Source organism: Elaeis guineensis, chromosome 13 (genome assembly GCF_000442705.2).
Source record: "Elaeis guineensis isolate ETL-2024a chromosome 13, EG11, whole genome shotgun sequence".
NCBI lineage: Eukaryota > Viridiplantae > Streptophyta > Magnoliopsida > Arecales > Arecaceae > Elaeis > Elaeis guineensis.
In genome coordinates, this window is record NC_026005.2 from 1,921,621 (window position 1) to 1,944,581 (window position 22,961).

A 22,961-nucleotide genomic window follows, 5' to 3' on the forward strand; every position below is an offset into this window, starting at 1 on the left:
TACAGCTGCACCCCAGGTTCAAAACAACAATACTCCCTTCTAAGATATCATACATTGCAAAAAGGGTCCGCTCCAACAGTATAAAATTATACATTGCTTTTATAACTGCATAAATCCCATCAATTAATCATCCTTACGTGAAGCCTGGTTCAGTGGAATGATCACTTCTAGTAATCCAAAAAAACATGAAAAACATGAAAAATATCGAAGGCACAACAGGGAATGCCATATAAGTCATTTAACAAGCAAAAAAATTCAGTGCCTGAAAGTGAAACTTCTGAAAAAAAATATTCTTAGAAAATCATTGGATGATATTTAGTTCACAATTGAAGTGCAATGCCCCCAAAGGCAAGCTAAAAAATTTCTATGAAATCTAGTAACAGGTCAATCAAGAATTTCATGTATAACATGAACCGGTTAGCAAGTCAGGCGTGGACCCTCAAGTGTTTTCAAGGAAAAAATTATAACTTCATCATCCTTACCAGCGGTACAGTGTAGATTGTCATCAATTTTACCTCTGTAAAATGATCCATTTAAGTGGCAACGAACCTAAAAAGAATTAAGATAATATCAGGCCCTTCTTTATCCAGGAAGAGCAATGGTGAAACTATCACTTCCTAGATTTTGAAAAGATCAACACATCGCTTGCCCGATAAAGCAGCTTTACATTGAGTGCTAATTTCGACCCCTCACTCAAAACTGGACATCTATAAAAATATCTGTATGAAATGCCTCCTGGCTACTCCAGAACTTTCATGATAGTCCAGAACTTGATGCTCATACCATTTAACAGGAGGAAAAAGAAGTGGAGACCTTCAAATGTCTTTGTTTCATCAGTTCGGCTACCAATACTTGAGCCACGATAAAGTGCACTATCACCAAAACTACCAACAGCAACCACTACTCACTTCCAGTACTCCTTCGAGATGAGGAATCTAGATATGTTTAAAAAAAATAAAAATAATAAGGCATCAATATTTTGCAGTATAAACAAGTTCCAGATGATTTTGTGTGTTGTACCTCTTGAAGGCCTTTTGCCTTCCATTGCTTCCTTTTTTTCTTGACAACCTTGGCAAAGGAAGGGACCATCCCAAGGACGCTGTTTTCCAGGTTGTGATGAATCAACATGTACAGAAACACCCTCACCAGGTTTCATCTCTACCTGGCAAACGGCACATATGAAAAGCTTGAACAAGTTGCGTATTGGATATTCTGCTTCTAACCTGCAGCCCACAAGAATTTCATTAATCATTAATTATCACAGAAATGCTCATATCCCACATTAAGTGTTTGTCCCAAACTCAAAGGACATTTGTTGCAAATTGATTTCGACAAGTTCATCAAAATAGTTTTATCTAATGGTTATATACAAGAGATTGCTGTACATTTTTGTTTTTCAGTGTCAACTCGCATTAGTTTCAAAGGCCAAGCACTTGAAGCACCACCAGTATCCTCAAGGTCTCTCACTTGGGAAAGTGCTAACAAGATAGCTTTTTGAAGATAACAGTATGCCATGCACCTTTACTACTGATGGCATATTGATGCATCAGCTCATATTATATATGGGAATGGAAATGGGCCAGATTCCAAGTCAAGCATGGACCCAATACAAACTTTAAATACAAGGCTAAGGCTCAATCCAGGCACATAAGTGTCTGTGCAGGATAGCCCCAAACACAAACAAAAGTTTGGGCCAGACTGGAACATCTCAAAGACATACTAGAGAAAGAAGAGAGAGAGGTCTGTGCTTACTTGCCAAGGCTGCCAGCATCAACGACCAAGGGAATGGGAAGTTTTAGGTTGCTAGAGCGAGGGTCAGCAAGGCCATTGTGCTTGTGGGGGACCATCAATTGGTGCAGTTGAGGGTCAAGACCATCAGGTACTCCCATGGAAGAGAATTGAGGGAGGCTAGCGGAGGGAGAAAAGATAGAACGATCAGGACGAGAACAGGAAGATAAAAGGAAAGGAAATAAAAGGAGGGAGCAAGAGAAACGTGGAGGATGGGAACAGAAGAGGAGAGGAATAAGGTTTTGATTGGGGCCATCCAACAAACAAATAAATGGAGAAGTTTTGTTTTAATAAAATGTCCTTATAAACAAGTGCCCTTTGCTGGAGAAGCTAAGGTGTTCCTAGTCTTATCATGCAAAGAAGAACTCCTTCAGATGAAAATTTGAGAAGAAGAAGAATCTCATCATTAGCATGTGCTTTGTGAAATGTAGAAGAAGAATCTCATCCGCTTTTGCTTGCCAATTGTGGCTGGTCTTGTCTGGTTTAGGTTTATGTTTATCTAAAAATGGGGTTTAGTGACTCCATTGTTTCTCTGCATCAAATTTTGTTTCTCCAAAATCAGGATAGCTGCAACGTTGGACAGAATTATTCTTGCAGCCACTATCTGTTTATCTCTTAGAAGCAAAATATTGTTTAAAACCAGTCTGATGCTGTTGAGGTTGTGGATAAAGTTACCTTTCCTCTCGAAGATTGGCCGAGCAAGAGCAAAGTTCAATGTTGCTAAAATTAAATATTTCTGTCTATTAGTTAGTTAGGGATCCAGAGGATTCTTAGACCTTTCTGGGTTGCTGCTGTTCTTAGTCCATCTGATTGCCTGATGGTTGAGATAAAGTTGATCTCCAAGCTTTTGTTGGTTCTCTTTTTATGATATTTCTTAATGTTGTTTGACTCATTTGTATTTGCTCTAATTTAGGATACTTAATTAAAGTGACTAGGCACAGCCTAAACTTTTCACAGAAGAAAAGATTAAATAAAATAAAATAAAATTTCCTTATACATGAACATGTAATAACTATTCAATAAGGCTCCATACCAAACTCAAGGTGAACCAAAGGCTGCCCAGAGCTGAACCCAAAACCTCTACAGATTTAATTTTAGGCTGGGGCCAACCTGATCAAGCCTCAAAGCTTGAAAGTAGTTGGCAAATTTCCAGCCCTAATTAATTCTCCAGGTATTGTTCAATCATTCTAAGGAGACGGACTAGATTAAACATATGGGAGTCTGTTACAATTTGACTCTCAATTTACAACTGGTTTGCTGGAGATTAATGCAGTTTCCCATCCCGACACTTGGGATGGTACCCCATCTTGGCATCATGGAGGACATCCCACTGGGATTTGAAACCATGCTTGCCACCTTCCCTCTTTGGCTAGACACTCTCTTAAGTTACGAGGAAATTCATGGGGTTACTTCTTGGTTGCATAAGCTTATGGTACAATGAATAAGGTAAATTTCTCACCTGCAAATGGCTTTCCAGGAATCCTGGAAAGCTGCTCTTTTGCCTAAAGTTACCTACGTCAGGAATTCAGGATCACTCTTAGAAACTTGACAGGTTAACAGCCAGTCATGAAAGTCTACTGAACCTTCAACAAAATTTCATGGTTTACCATGCACATTTAGACTCAGAAATGCTTTGTTGTGGTGATGCTATATGATGGTGGTGATAAAGTATACTAGACAAAAGAATGCAAAAGCATCAATAATAACCACTGATTCAGTGAAGAAACAAATTTGCTTATCAAGTTCTAAATCAAAATACTGACCTTTTGGCAAGCATTGCTGATCCCTCTTCATATATCTCTTCGACCAAATCTGGATCAGAATAGTCTCTATCTGAATGAGATGTTGACTCACAAGACTTTTTGCGAAACATATGTTTGAATACCCCTATCCCTTGCCTCTTTGGTAGTGGAACAGAAGGAGTTATCTTTTCTAGAGGTAACATATCAACTACAATGCAGGTAGTATCATCTCTGAGTCCTTTGACTCGTACAGCTTCCTGCAAATGAATATATATAACATAACTAACAGAATCCATCAGATGCAGCTCAACCAAAATGTAGGCAGGACATTAGGATGCAGTACCTTAACAATCTGACTCGCTGCAACATCTGCTGGCAGGCCACGTGAGCAATTAAAAGCCATTTCAAAAGTCAAAGCATCCCAAACGCCATCACTTGAGATGATAAGTCGACCGCCAGCATTTGATAGCTGCAGTTATCATCAGAATCCATTATCTTTCATGTTTCAGAACTGCAATAATACATCATACTAAAGAACACAAAGGTTGATATTACAACAATAGGTATTAACACATGTTACTATATCTGAAAATAAGTGAGAAAAATACAGATGAAAGGAAGAAGTAAAATATATCATGAGACAACAATAATTAGCGCCAGTCTCTATTGACATGCTTAAAGCAAAGCGAACGAACAATTTTAAGCACTGTTGTCTGTTGAGAGCAGCATGGAATTTATAATGTGCCAACACAGACATTTGCCATACAAGAATTACATTTTGTCAAATGATACTTAAAAAAAGTCCATGAACATATACCAATGAATCTTCTTTTCTCAGTGATACTGATTAAGATGCTTTGTAGTATGTATGTGTGGAAGCTTGGAGGCTCAAATGTTATCTCCAATGAAATCATTTATGGCATGAGCTATGCTTGGAATGTTAGAATGATAAGGAGCGTGAAGCCATATGTTCATTAAAATTGGAGTTATGTTTCCAATCGCATCCGTTTATGTTTACCATAATCCATATGAAATTATTGTATCACAAAGATTTGAGGACATCAGCAGTCCCTGTGATCCCTAACATTTCTTCCTTGTTATTTGTCAACAGTCAGCCCATATATTTATATTCAAATCACATAGGTAAAACAATTTTTACAAAAACATAGTATTGAAAAAAGTTCAGGGCCTATATGAAAACAATGAATTTACATTAGAGAAATGAGTCTCCAGAACTCCTCCCAATCTGAAGCATTGGAAGAACAACCAATTATGTATCCTACAAAACGCCTACATGAACTTAACAATGATTTGATCTTTCAAGTTATGAATAGAGTGACCACTTCCTAATATTCCACCTTGACCCAAATACAATGTTTTCAGCATTGATGTGCTTGGTTCCTTCATGAAGGATGAGATCATAAAGGCATAAATATCACACTATAATGTATGAATGCACTTATTGATTTCAAGAAAATGTAAGAACATGAATTTGCAGTATGTGATAAGGCTAGGTAATTCAAGTTCAATTGAAATTCTGCTAACTAGTTTATCCAGTGGGATAAAATGAACTAAAGACATGTAGATGTTTTGGGAAAAACTTCCAAGTAATGTCACCATTCTAACCCAACAAGAGAATGTTCCCATCCAAAGCATACCTGCTAATTTTCAGCATGTCATACCAGGAGCATGCAAAAAATTGCTTAGGAACATTGACGACCACAGAAATTTTCTGACAAGTTACTTCTAAAACTCCTCACCAGCCTTCTATAGCTTCATCACACATTCAGTAGTACTACTTTACATGGTGGTTTTGTAATAGACTTCATATGGAATATACCAGTGTAATTCCAAGCAATTCCATTTCTTATAAAATTATAAAATAGTTATTATGTTGTATACCGTACCACATCAATCAGATATGGCCAGGGTACAGCAGATCAAATAATTATGTCACATGTATTGCTCTGTGCCAATCCCTACCAGCCTGTCTTGTACATGCTGGTTATATCACTGCACCCTATTCTTTTGTGGCTGCCATCAACCTATAGAAACCTTAACAACCCACCTGTATTTTTGGCGATTTGAGTTCACATTAAGCATAAAATCTAATACTTTTAAAGAACCAATTTTTGAATCAAACATGTAAGCTGAGTAATATCATTATTTTACATTAAATCAATCATTGCAGAGCGATGGTCCTTCTACTTTTAAAAAAGAAAAGTCACCAAATCATTGAGTCCACTAGAAATAGTCTTATCGTATGTAGTATAATTGCCAATGTAAAAAGAAATATCTAAACATATATTAGCCTTTGAAACAATGTATCAGTGGAAAATTAGCATTTTCAAAGGAAAAATTCAAAACACAAGCATAGGTTGTGTATAATATTGTGTATAATAATACAAGAAGGAATATAATCATATATTTGACCACTACAGAATGGTGAGCTCAGTATATGATTAGGTTATAAAGCACAGGGTCTGAAATGAGAACTCAAAGAGAGCTTGGAAAGTAAAATAAATAGACTATTATATTTAAGATGGTATGGATATGCTTTATATATATTAGATGTAATCTAATGAGTGATAAATTAAATTTCTGAGGCTGTAAAAAGTGCTTGTCGACCAAAACACCAATTTGGCCAGAAGTACTAAGGAAAGTCGTGAAAGAATTTAAGGACGTAAACCATAAATAAGAATCAACGAGCAAGAACATATAGCTTACCTTAGCTCAAATGGACAGGTTAGGATCCATTGTCAATATTGTCTCCAGACTTATCATACAAGATGGATCAACAAAATTATCTGATCTCTGACTAAAAGACATACATATCCTTATATTTTTCTAGCATGAATTTGTAACTCCTGCCTCATGTAAACTCACCACAGACCATGTACGTGTTAAATAGAAAGCAAAATAATACATGGGAAGACCTATGATGAGGGTAAGGAATGGACCAGGCTCAAGCAAGCCCACCCCTTGCCCATATCCAACTCAAACCATGCAATTACGTCTAGTAGTCCAAAAGAGGAGAGTACCACAAGGTGATAGCAGAGCAGCAGATGGCTATGTAACCCAGATCCTTCATCTTAGCCTTAACAACCAACACCCAACACTTAATCATGGTTATTGCTAAGGTTTTAAATATGATTCTGAACCCCATACTGTTTTTTAATTGGAAAGGTATGGTAGTGATACATTACCAGTACCAATTGTGTATATCGAAATTGAACGCATCTAAATGAATGAAAAACTGTCAGAAAAGATCAGTACAATCAGTAAGGTACTGTTGTTATGCACCAATATGTCTGTTACCTAGTGGTATGAATGATTCCAGCATCCTAGTACCTGTACTGGTGATGGTTTCACATTAGAATGATATGCCACCGATGGTACCACCTTGTTCTGGTGGTTTTTGAATCCATGGTTATTCGAAGGTGATGGCATCCATCAAGAGTACAGAGATGTTTCAATATGATTTTGGTTAGATTTATCTAACCATGCTTCATTTAATTTCAACTCCAGTTTCTCAAGCAAATGCAATAGACATTGTTTTATAGTATATTATATTTTCAATGTCCTTTTGTGTTTTGAAGCTAAAGTTTTAAAGCATCATTCAGAAGATCACAATACAAAAAAGCTACCCTATCATTTCAACGTGTAATATATATTAATGTTGATGGCAATCAAGAATTTCTCAATATTTGAAGTCAAATAAGAGAAAGCTATCGAATCTTTGCAATTACTCACACAGTTTTTCTTTCCTTTTCTCCTATTCCTTTTATTGTAGATGAAGGGAGGCAGGATGCCCCCATGTGACTCTTTCACATTTGAATAGACTCCTTAACCAAGACTAGTTTGGAAGATACAAAGCAAATGCATCCTATTTTTCAAAAATTTGCAATTTCAGGTTTTATCAGAACAAAATGCTTCTCCTAGGCTTGATTTCTCACCAATGAGTAAGTTTCCCCTCTCTTGTCACGAAGTGATGAAAAGCTGATCCAAAAATAAAACTAGCAAGTCTGAAATACTCAAGGAGATGAAGAACATGATCTAAACATTATACTTAATGACCAGAACATTCACTAAATTTTGCATCATTTCAGCCAAAAATAGCCAAAATCACTAACAAATATCCAGATTGTAACTGTAACAGATTGCTTTAGGCTAAAAGTAGCATATATGCAAAAAGTTACTAGAATTTATGCAATTTCAAATCATTGGTTGAAACATATTTGTTTAGGCCAAAACTACAAACATCAGTTTATTCTCTTAGCAAAAATTGAAATGGATTTATCGGATAATCCTTGAAACAAAACTGAAGTTCCAATAGTATGAGCTTATATCACAATGTTAAAGAGTATTCATTCACTTCATCCACTTAAGTTGCCTTCACAATGATATAAGTGATTAGTCTAAAGCAAGGGTTTAAAAACTCAGTTTTGAGATTGGCTTCAGTTTCAACCCAGTACAACTGGGTTTTGGTTATGATTATTTACATGTTTCTGCTCTAACTAAGGCATGTTTTAATTAAAAAATTATAACACAATTGGAAAACATTAGTTAAAACTAAGAATTATTAAAACGATGTAGAACAAGGTTTTAAAAGCCCATCCTCATACTGACACACTTGTACCTGTGCCAGTTTTCTGGTGGTATGGTGCATTATTGCTCGCACCATCCCAATCCAACAATTTTTAAAACCTTGGTTTAGAAAATATAAAATGTCAACAACAATAAATTAGATTCAAAATATACTATGTTGTCTAGCACTGGAGAAGTGTCATACAAAATTAGCAAACTAGTCTATAACATGAGGTGAATATGATATACATTTATGTCCATCTTGATAAACATGCAAAAGAATAGGTCATCATAGTTGTATTTTTTTGTGCAAAGTGAAACCGCACTGCTATTGATGAAATTGATTGCAGACCTTTACTTGCTTCACATGAGGAACAGGAACAATAAATTCACCCACATCCATATCTCCAATTGATCTTGATAAACACAAGCCACCTGGCCAACACCTGAGGGGGCCAATCTGAAAAAACCAATGTTTCCTATCAAGTCAGATAGCACATCAATAACTAATACGATATAGATAAAAGCATAAAAGAATAATTAGGACAATGAAACTCTAAACAGAATAAATGTGTCATCATGTATCTATAAGCATGTATAGAACATTAATTTATGTTAAAACTATAGAACCATCGGACATGCATAGTAACTTTTGAGATGAATATGCAGAAGTTGTACAATTAATTATCTTGCCAACAAAGTTTGTCAAAAATTTCAACATTTTAAAAGAATCACATCATTCACTGTCTTCTGCCTTTTATTTATACTGTTATACGGAGCAGTGTACTACACAAAATTAGTTCTTTGAACCAATAGTTTCATGTTACTCATCCTTAGGGAGCAACGCATTCTATCCTTTAAAGTCAATTTTTAAATACTTGAAAACTACATTCTCTTTAGCAATCAAACAATTCAATGTCTCAATCTAATTAATTGAGGTTAGCAGACTGCTGCTTTTCTAGTAAGATGTTTCCAAAACATGGCAACCCATCCATATACACACTGTATCATAATAAATAAATTAACATCCCTAAAAGAAACTCTGGGGAAAAAGAAAGAATAAGCTCTTGGGTCCACTGCAGAAGGGGTAAACTATATTGATCTAAGCACAAATTTGTTTAATACATGAACTTGACTCTTCATTGGCTTTTACATGAAACCCTAGGAAAACCTGACTATGGTCGGAAGAGGCTTCAGAAAACAAAAATAAATACAAACCTACACCAACAAAAAAAATGATAATCATTAAAGAGTCCCACAAAAAAAACTGTCCTACAGAATGATAAGAGCTGAAAACCAGGGGGTTGTCCGCCAGAATTCAAAACTTTTGTTCATACTAGACTTGTTTGAATGCTCCACTTTATCAAAAAAAAAAAACTTTTAACTTATTCATGGAGCAATCAGACTTTAACCCCTAAGCAATAATAAATGCACCAAACCTCAATTAATTGTTAGCAAGTGAAGAAGCATGTTGCCAGCAAGGAGTTACAGGCAGCTAGACTTAAATTAGCCTCATAAGTAGTAGAATATTATTTAAGTACTGAAGAACATATGATTGTTATGTCTACATGTGACTTCAAACAAAAGGTAGTCAGTGTCTTAAGCACAAAATAATTTGCATGTACATATAAGGAAGGTATACATGCCACAGAAAAAGAGGATAGACTTGTGCAAATAATTTGCATTGGGCAAATGCAAATATGGCCTGTGCTTCCACAAAACTGAACACCTGATAGATAGATAACTTAAATGGATTCAACAGCCAGCACATCTGGTGGCAACTATTTTCACAACCAAATAAGGTCAATCAAGACTGGCAAAGAAAAGGAAAATGAGGTATGCATACCAGTAGCACACCACATATTCCCGCACCTCCAGTCATTTTTGATTGTTGCTGTCTAATACACATAAATACCAATTAAACTCGTGTGTGTGTGTGCATGCATGCATGTGTGTGTGTCTGTGTGTGTGTCTGTGTGTATGTATGTATGAATACACACATGCACGCACGCACGCATGCATGCGTGCATATATATATATATATTATATATATATATATTGAGGTTGCTCCTATATTTTCATTAAATACAACCTTGTAAAAGATTAAAAAATTGTAGAAACAAATTTCCGAAACATCATTGACAGTTATATTGAATTTCATTAGTGAAAAATTGTATGCGTGCCAACCAGGTGTCCACAACCAGAACAGACTCTCAGCTATCTTCACATATAAAGAACATTGTCAAGAAAGCAATCAGCCCAGTTAAACTGGAATCTGGAATATATAATACTGGATATGGATTACAAAAAATCAACTGCATAAAACATCTAAAACTCATCATTACTGCTTTAACCAATAGACTGTACAAGGAAACAACCTCTGCACCACCAACTACATTCAGTCTCCCAACCTCACCTCCACTTGCTGTTATACGTTCCACCCTATAGAAGAGAACCAAAAAAAATGATTTCCCAAAAGCAACAGAATCAACAGAGTCCTTTGAATTTATTATTGGAAAAGAAGGAGAAAGAAACTTACTCCTCTTCATTCACTTCTAGCCTATGATCTGCAGATAGAGAATAAATCAAACCTTCAGCAGATTCTAGTATGCAACGTGAATCACCAACTGATGCTACAGTTACAACCCACCCATCTATTATCACAAAAGTCACAGTTGTACCTGAGGTATGTGCTGAAATGGAAATCAAGCAAACAGATCAGGCATAGCAGATAAGTTGTATGAGAATAATGGGGGAAGAAACTAAAAAAGTTTACCAACCATCAGAAAGCACAAAAGGTAAATCTAGTGATTGTAATGCAGAAGTTAACATAAAGCAGACAGAACCATGAACTGACTTTGACACTTTATTAGATGGCATATATTCTTTTGCTACTCAAAAAGTATAATGGCAGTTACAGGATATAATACCAATGGCATATATTCTTTTGCCCCTCAAAAAGTATAATCAGGAAGCTTGGAGGGGCACCCTGTGGTTGGCATTTACCATTCTTCATCTTAATAATGTACAGAATGGTCCAAATTAATAATTTATTGTTTAAAACAATAAAGAATTTGACTATTTCAGCAATAGATAAATGATTGGACAATATTACCAGCCAATGGAAGGTGAAACATAAACAAAAAGAAAAAAATTCTGTTGCAGAAATGTCAAGATCAATTATGTTGAATCTATATGTAACACAAGATGTTTGAGTTTAGGATGTTCATCTTCATTATGTTGAATCCATATATAATGCAAAACATGGTATATAGCTCTATGAACTCTAGTTTGTATGCTGATCATGTCCTGCTGATATACAATTACCACATTAATCAAGCACAACTATAACTTATTCAAAGTAACTGCCCCTTGATAGGTCATCTGCTTATGAAAATTGGATTAATTTGAACCAATATAACAATGGTCAGAGTCAGAACTTGATCCAAGATAAGGAAATAGTGTTTTAGAAATTTTGTAGGTCAATGACATGCAACATCCATGCTCCAAAAGCATATAGTGCAACCCAACATTGCTTAGGATCCAGAAAGATCAAGATAAAAAGTAATGTCCACTTAATACTGTGGACATACCTTTAGTTTGAAAATCTTTATCTGTTTTAACAAACCCTGCAACCAAAGCTCTTGGTAGAGCTGCCAGCCACTCGTCCCTGCTAAGATCTGATGGAATGGCACATAAAATATTATTTAAGAGATTTTCCTTAGCATATATAGCAGCTGCAGACCCATTGTGCCCATCAAATAGCTGCAAAAACAAATGCAATGGTCATGTAAAAAATAAGATATAAGCAAAATTGATGTTCCTAACATAGTTCAAAATCAGAATCATGTTCAAAGAAGGTATTATTAGACAGAAAGCATGCAGTATTTCCAATGTTACTGACACATTATAATACAAATGTTTCATAAGATATATGATATCAGTTAGTTCATAGCTCATAAAAGGTACAATTCTGCATTTGAGAGATTTCCAAAAGCACCATAAGCAAAAACTTTTGCTAAGTAGCATTCATTAAGGAGTAGAAAAAAACCTGCACAGAGAATTATCTTTGATTGTTTCAAAGCATAATAATATGGAGAAAAGAAGAGTTTAATTTTATGTGATTTTACTAAATTTGAAAAAGCTAATAGTTTAGAATTTCATAACTATGTATATCAAAAGCATATGGCAAAGAAAACACTAACAAGAAATAACAAAGAGAGTGCATCTTCAGGTAATACAGGATCCTTCCATCACTTGAGAAACCTTGCAAGTGTCACTTACTGCTCATGTAACTTCATAAGACCTCACTATATATTCATGAGAAGACAAGCCTAATGAAAGCAAACAAAAAATAGTGCAGTGAAATTCAATATGGACTGGTATATGCAAATTTGCAAATATTTGCAGACTTGAGAAACCTTGCAAGTGTCACTCACTGCTCATGCAACTTTATAAGACCTCACCATAAATTCACAAGAAGACAAGCCTGAGGAAAGCAAACAAAAATAGTGAAATGAAATTCATATGGATTGATATATGCAAATGTTTACAGACAAAACTCTATAAAATGGAAATACTATCAAGCATTTTTTCGTTTAACCTCGTCTTGTTTACTTGTATCATCATTACTAGCAAATACTTTCAGCTGCTCTCTCTCTCTCTGTGTGTGGGGGGGGGGGAGAGAGAGAGAGAGAGCAAGAAAACCCGAAGAAATTGTTTTCTTCACTTCGCTATTCAAGCAGGAAAGGATCAAAGAACCATATGTGCTTGTATGTTTACTCTTGTAAACAAACTGTACCACATGATGAATGAAAGTGTTTGCTAATCATTTTCAAAAAAGGATTGCAAGGCAGGCAGTCGGTCAAAGTCAAAGCATGTCCATCAAGCATTACTATGGTCCAAAGCATGCTTTGTTTGTAGAATGAATTAGCTACAGGCTATATAAAAAATTAAGACCAGAACTAAACACTCAGAAATCTTATGAGCATCATGGGAGTTTAATGCAATAGACAATAGCAAATCAGCAAACAGGTCAGCGGCTAACCACATCGATACAGGAATCAACCAAAAATATCTTGTTTAACCATATCAAGTGTCAAATGACATATAAACAGAAACAAAGAGAACATCTTTTTTTGGTAAACACAAAGAGATCATCTTTATCTACTAGTTTCAGCACAGGAATTTTTGATATCATGAAAATCTAAGCTTCAAAGTGTTCCGGTACTTTTGATTTCTCATTTATGTTTTTGGATGATGTATTGCACTTTCAAGCTGAATTAAGCATGTGATTTGTTACCATGTGTCTTTATTGACTTTATTATTGGTCATATGAATTCTAGGAGTCTTGCGAGGTTAGAACTACAGTGCAGTTTGTGAACAGGTGCACTGTCCACTTAACACTTTAGATGATTAAACACCTCTTGTTAGTCGCCTTTCTTTCCACACGGTCTAGTCTCTCTTTAGCACACAGTATAAGCAAATCTGGTTGGGGAAAGAGAAAAAATAGTATCATTAATATGTTTGATACACCATGAGTAAAGCTTTAACAGAAAATCCACTACATTAACTATAAGATTCAGCATTCTAGATGGGATATAATCCAGCCAAAACTGGAAAAAACAAGCCAATCAAAATATCGACTCCACCAACAGTTGTTTTCCAATAAACAAGAGGACCCACAAGCATTTCTAACCGTGCAACCCCATGTAGATGACTCAAGAATTGCTGCATCTGCCAGAACCACCACTAAGTCCTCCAGCATCATTGCTGCAGACTATACGAAAAACTCATCAGAACCCTCCCAACCAAAAGAGACATCTTGTGCAAAAATTCTCAATCCCTTCAAACAATCTCCCATTCAACGAAATATTCATAGAACCTAATAAAATTACACAACATCTACACTTCCCTTTCCAACAATCAACTCACATATACAAATTTCAGCACAGTCTCCCATTGTCAACACCACAGACCAACAACTCAAGGAAAAGAATCAATAATTTAGAAAAGAACGACAACCATCCAAAACATCACAAGAACAGGATAATCTAAAAACATTCAGAAAAATTAGAAAAAAAAAAAAGACTTAAAGACAACGAGGGATGAAAAAGGAGAGAGAGAGAGAGAGAGGTTGATACAGCGAAGACCGAGAAGGTGGTGACGCCGTCGCCGGGAATGCGCTGGCAATCGGACTTGAGCAGGGTGAAGTCCTCTCCCTTCTTGCTCTGGCTGCTTGCCCATGCAGGATTTCTGGTTTCTCGTTCTTCTCGCTCGTTAATTCCCTCTTCAGAAGCACTGCCAGCGGCACCATCTGATTCCCCTCTGCCTTCTCCGCCATAACTCCTCCTTCCCCTCCTCCGACGCCTCCGCCGGCTAAAAATTCCGCTCCTTTGGACCAATTGCTCCGAATCAAACCCAAAGAACTCGCATTTATCGAATTATTTGCCAAAATTAGAAGCAATTTGGGGTGTCTATTCAAAATTTTCGATCAAGGAGGCACAAAATGGGAAAGATTCACATGGCTTTCCCGATAAGTTACATTTCGGACGCGGAAATCCAGCAGGAAGGCAGCTCACCACTCGGAATCTATGCAATGCAAAAGGAAAGAGGGAGAATAAAGGGGGGAAAAAATCAAAACCGGCAATTTTGGAGAAAATTAATGAAAAAAGGGGAATTTTTTTCTTTATTTTCCTTTCTTTCCTCCTTTCTTCGTTGGGAGGGGGCTGGAGGGTGGACGGAAGAGAAGGTCGGCCTTTGGCATGGAGCGCGATGTGATGTTCTTTCTTCGCAATTCCTCGGTATTAGCGGTAGGATGTCCCGCGAAAGGGGTTTAGGATGGAACTGTTTGGCGCGTTCCGGTGCAGCGGGAAGCGGGAGGGGGTCGCGAACGGCCGGAACAGAACCGGTCGGTTGGTCCGGATATGGCGGACCGGTCCGTTAACAGAACCGGCTGATTGTACAAGCCGGCTCTTGCCCTTATAATTCAAAGTGTATTTTTTTGGCCCACATCATAGCTTGGTTTGAAGTTGGAACAGCCCCGTTATTTCCATCGAACTATCTCCTCTCTGTTACCAAAAAAACTCTCCCCTCTCAACCACACATGAAATAGTTATTTAACTACAAAAGAAATTGAGCTTTGTATAAGCTCAACTTGGCCGGAGAATTTTATTTCCCTTTCGAAAGACAAGAAATGGTCATAAACTAAATCTAACCTAATATATATATATATATATATATATATATTATATATATATATATATATATATATATAATAAAAAAAATTTATGAATCATTGGGACTATCCACATAATCAATCATTTCTTACTATAAATGCCATCTGAAGATAAATTAACATTTCATAGGCCACGTTTCCAAGCTCTTCTTCCAAACAATTCTTAATATTAATAAAAAATATTAAATATAAATATTATATTATTAAAATATAAAATCCATATACAGTTGAGAATATCAATCAATACTAACATTCCACGTTTTTAAGCTTTTCTTCCAAATAATTTTTAATGCTTAATAAAAAGCTTTAAATGCCAACATTATATTATTAAAACATGAAGTCCGTTCATATGTACAGTAGAAAATATCAATCAACACTAACATTCCAAATAGATAATATCTTTTGATTTATAAATATTTTTTTTACAAAAAAATAGTTCTAGAACCTACATGCAACGCGCATGTTTAAAACTAATTTTTAAGAAAATCAAAGATTAAATTGAGTTATGTAGCTTATCAGATTTGGCTTTCTAAGAACTGCCTTGTCTTCGAGAGTGAGGTGGCTTCTTTGCATAGGATGCTTGAGAGAGTCTTGTGCCTCGCTACGGAGTACCTTCGGTTCGATGCTGCCACTGATCCGCTTGATACCCCTGATCACTGGAACTCCATGCAGCTCCTGCAGCACCCTGACGGGCCTTATTTATCTTCTGAGAGCCCCCTTCTCGAGGTATGTCAAGGAAAACTTTGATGGTAGTGTCATGAGGAGTAGAGGTGGAGCTGGTTTCATCATCCGTGGTCCTGATGTTCGACTGTCTATAACTGGAGGGTTCCATCTTTATGAGTCCTCCGTCCCAAAAATGAAGCTTCACGCTACTTGAGCTGGCATTAACTTTGCTATACGAGAGCTTCATGCAAAAAAGATCTTCATCGAGGGCAACTCTACTACCATCATTGTCTAGATCCATGGTGGCTCGGAGCAATAGAAGGCTCATCCGTTGATCCGTGATATTTGGATTTCCTTTCGTCATTCTGTTGTGTCATCCATCCGACATGTCTACTGAGAGGCAAACAGCGCAGCAGACTGGATTGTTGCCTTTGTGGTAGAACATTCAGAGGATTGGGTTTGAAGGTCAAGAGATGTCTGTCCGTCAAACCTATGGGATATTTTGTATCTTGATCATTTGGGCTGCTCTCGCACCAAAATGATGTAACCATCCGCTTGTACCAAAAAAAAAAGAAAAGATTTGGATAAACCTATCTGATCTTTAAAAAGTACAATTTAGAAGAATAGAGAAAATCCAAAAGTTTTGATTGACTTAGACATGAAATAGTTATTTGACTACAAAAGAAATTGAGATTTATATAAGCTCAAACATAGCTGGAGAATTTTATTTTCCTTTCAAAAGACAAGAAATGTCCATAACCCAAATTTTTTAAAAAATAAAAGGTTAAATTGATATTTTGTCCCTAAATTAATATTCACCGATATGCATATTGCTTCGAAAATATGTTTTACCTTCAATTCTTGAGACGTTCTTCGCATAGCATCATAATTTTTTTCTCTTTTTTAATTGATGAGAGAAGGTTTGGATAAACTATGTGATCTTTGAAAAGTACAGCAAGGGACAATAGAGAAAATCCAAAAGAATGCAAAGCTTAGATTAACTTAGATAGGTGGCAACTTTGATCAAAAGTTTGTCTTTTTCCTGCAATGATCTATATTGTATTTTGGCAAATTTTAAAGCTAATCTTATTTTGGCACACTCTATTGCAAGCTACCATAATTTTGTTGACTTTTAACAACTAGTTGCAAATGTTTACAAGTTTCTGAAAATATCAGACTTATAAGTGGGTTATCCAAGGACAAAGTGACAGTTGCATCTTAATTAAATTCGTCTTTTTGTATTGTTGAATTTAAATTAGTATTTTCGGACTTCGGATTAGGATCCTAGCCCTTGTCATGATTGACCCAAAATTTAAAACTGCAATTTCTTTTGGGTCGAGTAGGACATAAATCTTGCCACTTTTCATTTCAAGTCATTTTTGGTTTGACCATGTGGTAGCTAACTGGATACCGTTCCCAAGAGCGTTAATGTAAGCAGTGGTTCGATAAGAGCCATCTCCTCTGCTGCAATATGAACTTTAACAGCTAGTTCTTCAAGTGAACTGAGTGCAATGGTGGACATTTAATACGTTATATGAACATTTCAATTGTTAAAAATAATTACCAAAGATCCTCAACTATAAGAAGAAGCTTCCAGAGCATTAATATCAAAGAAGAAACAAAGTAAAGAATAAAAAGCAAAAATTAAACACAAGAGTTTGGAATCGAGCATTAGCCAATAGAAAAATGAACCTCCACCGGTTGTTACTAGATATAGCATTAATTATAAGTAAAAGAAACAAGTATGTTTGGCCACACTCAGTCTTTAGGTTTTGGTTATATTCAATAAGGTACATACATGTTAGATAATGGGTACAACATTTATGCAAGAAACTAATATATTTTAAAGCAATAGAGAAATTTTTTATGCACCACAGGCGGTGCAGAACTGCGTACACTGTCTGTGGTAATTGATTCACGCATGGGGCCAGAGTGCGACGTGTGAAAAAAAAAAAAATTTGTCGGCTCCGTGTGGGAGTCAATCACCGCGAGCGGTGCACAAAGAATTTTTATAAAGCAACATAATCTATCTCAACATGTCCAACGTAACTAAAATACGTAGGTCCTTTACATCAAAGTTTAGTAAAATTTCAAGATGAGTGCACTTTAAAATAGTATCAATGGTCTATTTAGATGTATCATGAAAGGAACTAAAAGTATTAACATAACTTTTAGGGGTATTTGTTTGGAGGAAGTTAGGACATGGAATAGAAATGAAAATGGATGACTCACATTTCAATTGCTTGGTTGGAATGAGTTTTATTCGGATTTCGATTCTAGAATGTAATGGATATAATCTGATCTTCCAAAATCCAATCTTAGCTCTTCTCTAAGGATTCAAATTTTCATTCTGATTCCGATTTCCAATTTCGATTATGTCGCAAATCAAAATTTCGAAGGATATAACCATTCTGATTTTCATTCCAATCTATTCCAATTTTGATTCTAATTTCAATCACGAACCAAACACCTTCTTATTGTTTAGTATCGTTGTGTATCTTGTCTTGCACCAAATGATTATACACATATTAATTCATATACATCGATGATGTGCCGGTTGTTTAAAGATAAGAAAGATATTGCAAATCAAGCTCTATTTGAAGTGATGAAGTTTTTCTGATTTACAAGTTTAAACTCATATAGTTTCAAGCTAGGTCATCCCAATTTTTCTCAAATCTTAGCTAGCAAATCAAAGTGGATATATCATTTTTTGAAAATGTTCAAGGAGTTAAAACTGGACAAGATTTTCATTACAACTAAATAATGGATATTGACCAGCTTTTTTAATAGCCTTTGTTAAGTTTTGCCCACCAAAAGAATTGATAGAATGGCATTTTAACACAAGCGAAAACAAAATATGGCATAAGGCGGAGGATGCAAGAGAATTGATAGTAGTCCTTAAGTACAAAGAAAAATTGAAATACATAGTCAAGTCGACATCACATTAATTAGTGATGAAGTCATAATTTAGAGCTTCATTCGACTTGAAAGTTTGTTGAGTTAGGTTGATTCAACATCTACATTGTGTATTTATGTATATTTGAATATTAATTTTTGTGAATATAAATAGAGATATTTATATATATGAACACATAGAACCTTGAATTTATAATTTATTATTATCATTCAATCTGATATTAGTTTAATAAAACAAATATATATCAATGACAATTGGACATGCTATCGACCATATGTTGGCATTGGCTAGTAAAACCTCTTGATAGATGATGTTTGATAAGAATTAAAAAAAATTAAATTATAAAAACGGATAAGTGCAACAACTCAAGATCTCATCTAAAAAGATTAGTTGGAAGATATTATTTGGTTTTTTTTATCCTGTATAAATATTTAAGTCTTTCTAGCGAATAACCGATATAGGACTAAATACATGAAATACACGTCTGCACAGGTCCTCACATGTTCCCTTATTTAAGTCTTGATATTTTTATCAGATTAAGGATCTAAATTTATATATCTATTTATAAACACCATGATCAATTCGTGATTAGCCCAATGAATCTGTGATGTAGAATCTCCAGTCTACATAAGTTATGAATCGAGTCTAATTTGATATAATTTATAACAATCCAAAATCTTACCTAAAAAGACCAGCCAGAAGGTATTATTTGGATTTCTTGATTCTATATAAGTATTCAAGGTCTTCGCAACAAATAATCGATGTAGGACTAAATATATGTCCGCACGAATTCTTGTAGCAAGAATATCAAGAACAATCAGATTTTATATAATATCAACTTTTAGGAGAAAAATTTAATATATCACCTCTCATTTCTGTATATTTATTTTTCTAAGTTGATTACTTTTTTATATTTCTCAGTCGCAACCCAATCAAAAACATTCATGATCAACTGATGTCTATTTTTTAATTGTTATTATTTTAAAAATTGAATTTAAAATAATATCCTTATATGAATGGGTTTAAATCTCTCCTATAACAATTCATTAAATTAATGATTCTTAACATTATTTTTCAAATTTATATAATTATAATTTAAAACTTTATAATCATGATTTTTTAAACATATTTTGCTTCTCCTGGATTGTTGACGATTGTTATATTTATTGATCTCTTTTGAGATTTTTTGTATTTATAGATAAATTAATAGTGTAATTGATTAAATGGCATCTTATGTGATTTACTCTATCATACAAATTCAACTTTATGAAATTCTATAATATATTTTTCTGTTCTTTGTTAAATATTTTATTTACTGATTCTTGTGGGTGTCTATATGCTCGTTTAGATTAGTTTATGTGTTTATCAAAAAAAAAAAAAGACAAAAGCTTAAATATTTGGATATTGGAACGTGTGAATTCTGTTGGTTAATTTCAAGATTCAAAAGCATCGAAATAATTATGTTTGTCACGAGTGAAACTCAAATTTCAACCGATATTAACCATATTTTTTTCACTTCCTCGACAGCTAGGTCTGAATTCAACTCCAAAGCTCTTCACCTTATCTAACGCTTCAACATGATGGTTTCCAAAGACGTTTGGCATATTCTTTACAAAAAAAAAAAAAGCATTCAGCATGCTATCAAAAGATATTTCAAATCATATATATATATATATATATATATATATTATGTATATATATATTATATATGTATATATATATATATATATATATATATATATGTATGTATCTATATATATATATATATATGTATGTATATGTATATATATATATATATGCATGTATATATATATATATGTATGTATGTATATATATATATATATGTATGTATATGTATATATATATATGCATGTATATATATATATATGTATGTATGTATGTATTATATATATATATATATATATATATATATATATGTGTGTGTGTATGTATGTATGTATGTATGTATATATATATGTATATATATATATATATATATATATATATATATATATATATGTATGTATATATATATAATATTTTGTGAAGAAATATTGAAATGTTGTCAATTCAGTTTCTCAAATAAATTTTATTGTGCCATCTAAAAAAACGTTTCTTCATATTAAATTATATTATCAATATATAATATTATTATATTTTTATAATTAAAATTAGAAATATAAAATATTTTTAAAATTTTAAATAAATATTATTTTATTATATATATATATTTAATATGATTAAAAAAATTATTTTTGTACGTTGGATTCCGCGTAATATGCGGATCCTCGATTAGTAGATCAAGTGGAAGGACGTTCGCTTGCCAAGAGAGCATCACGCGTTTTCTCACGGTGGTTGTCATTGTTATTAACATGACTCAAATGATTATTGTACACAGGTCCTTATCAGACAAGTCATGGAAATCTTGTCAACATGTTGAGCATTGTTGGTGCCAAGTTGTCATGTCTCCAATTGGGGCCATCAAATAAAAAACAAAAAAAATAGATCTACCCGCAAAGGCCCAACTTTATAGCTTCCATCGCTTTGCAGGTGTCATTTTGCTGGTTCCACTTTAAACGCCAGAGGGATGCAAGCCGTGGCCGCTGGTCAAGCAAGCCAGTAGTACACACACACCACGAGTTGGTTACTTTTTTTGGCAGGCACGATAATAATATAATCATGATTTCTAATGGGTCCAAGAAGACGAGGTCAACCGCGAGGCACTGGGTCTGGACATGCACGTTGGCTGGGGCCGGTTGCAATGGTTGCATGCAGTTGGTTTGGTTTGAATTAGACCCGGGATCGGGTCGAGACATAAGCAATAGACAAAAACTATTAATTTGAATTTGACCTATCTATCAAACCTGATTCAATCCATTCAAGAAGCAGGTTATATGCTAACTTATTCAATAAAACAGATGAGGCTGGGCGAGCAGTGATCTACAAACTCAAATTGACACAAGTGAATGGACTGCGAATAGGTCAGGCTGAATTAATCTGATTAAGAAATAGATACTAAATTTGAATGTGATCCATCTAATAAACTAGTTAATGTTGGTTCACTTTATTGTTAAAATGAAAAAATAATAATAAATTTTGAGATTGTGGAAAATATGATATTTGAGAGCTTCTTATTTTGACACTATTACTTATATGCACGAGAGTTTCATATTTTAACTTTATCATTCATATGTTAATGAAGTTATTATTTTGATTATCTTTTGTAATGAAATATTTATTCTTTCATTACTTTTTTTTTTCATGTATTAAAGATCCAATTATCCTTGTATTTTGTAACATAAAAAATTCATCATCCACTCTCTGAATAGCCCATTATTTTTGGTAGATAATGAAACATATTAATTTGGAAAGGCTCCGTAGCCCATAAAAAGATCTTTTATCATTATAACACATTATACAAGTCATCCTTATTCCACTTACAAACAAAGTTTGAGAGTTCTTTAGCCAAAGGAAGTTTTTTTCGATGGAACTTCGGACTCTATCATTTGTGCAGAATTGAACTTGAGACATAATCTAATTGGACTATTGTATCTTGAAAGAGACAAATTAAAGAGAGTTGTTATATTGATTCGTGAGCTTTGCCAACCATAAAAGGCTTAAATCTTTTTAAGGAAAGCAATATTCCGCACCTTAGCTTGATTAGTGTCATCATCCTCAGTAGATTAATTCTTATTTTCTACTATATTTTTGCTTCAATTATTGTAACTTGCACCAATACTAGTTTAGTTAAATTAACCCATTTAATTCAAACCTACACTCGCATGGGTGGGATTTGTGACATTATTTGCCTCCCTACATGCATGTTAAAAACAAGAAATGAGATTATAAAATTGAACAACAATTAATGTAATGTTAAATAACGATATATAACAATGATTATAAGGATTTAAATATGGATAGGAAATTATATGACATCCATTTTATTATCTAATCTTTAATCATAACGACCAATATCCCAAGAACATTGTTTAGTATTTGATCCTTTCGTTGTTTACATAATAAAATC

General features: G+C 34.3%; 1 protein-coding gene across 1 annotated transcript; it reads right to left on the reverse strand.

Moving 5' to 3' along the window:
* Positions 1 to 685: 685 nt before the first annotated feature.
* LOC105060873 (probable protein phosphatase 2C 12) lies at positions 686 to 14,705 on the reverse strand. The gene is given in 10 exon segments (XM_010944727.4): positions 686 to 935; positions 1,021 to 1,223; positions 3,552 to 3,787; positions 3,874 to 3,999; positions 8,470 to 8,577; positions 10,496 to 10,559; positions 10,657 to 10,810; positions 11,711 to 11,882; positions 14,261 to 14,355; positions 14,358 to 14,705. Coding segments are annotated over 10 exon segments (1,296 nt in total). The 5' UTR covers positions 14,461 to 14,705; the 3' UTR covers positions 686 to 900.
* Positions 14,706 to 22,961: the final 8,256 nt, after the last annotated feature.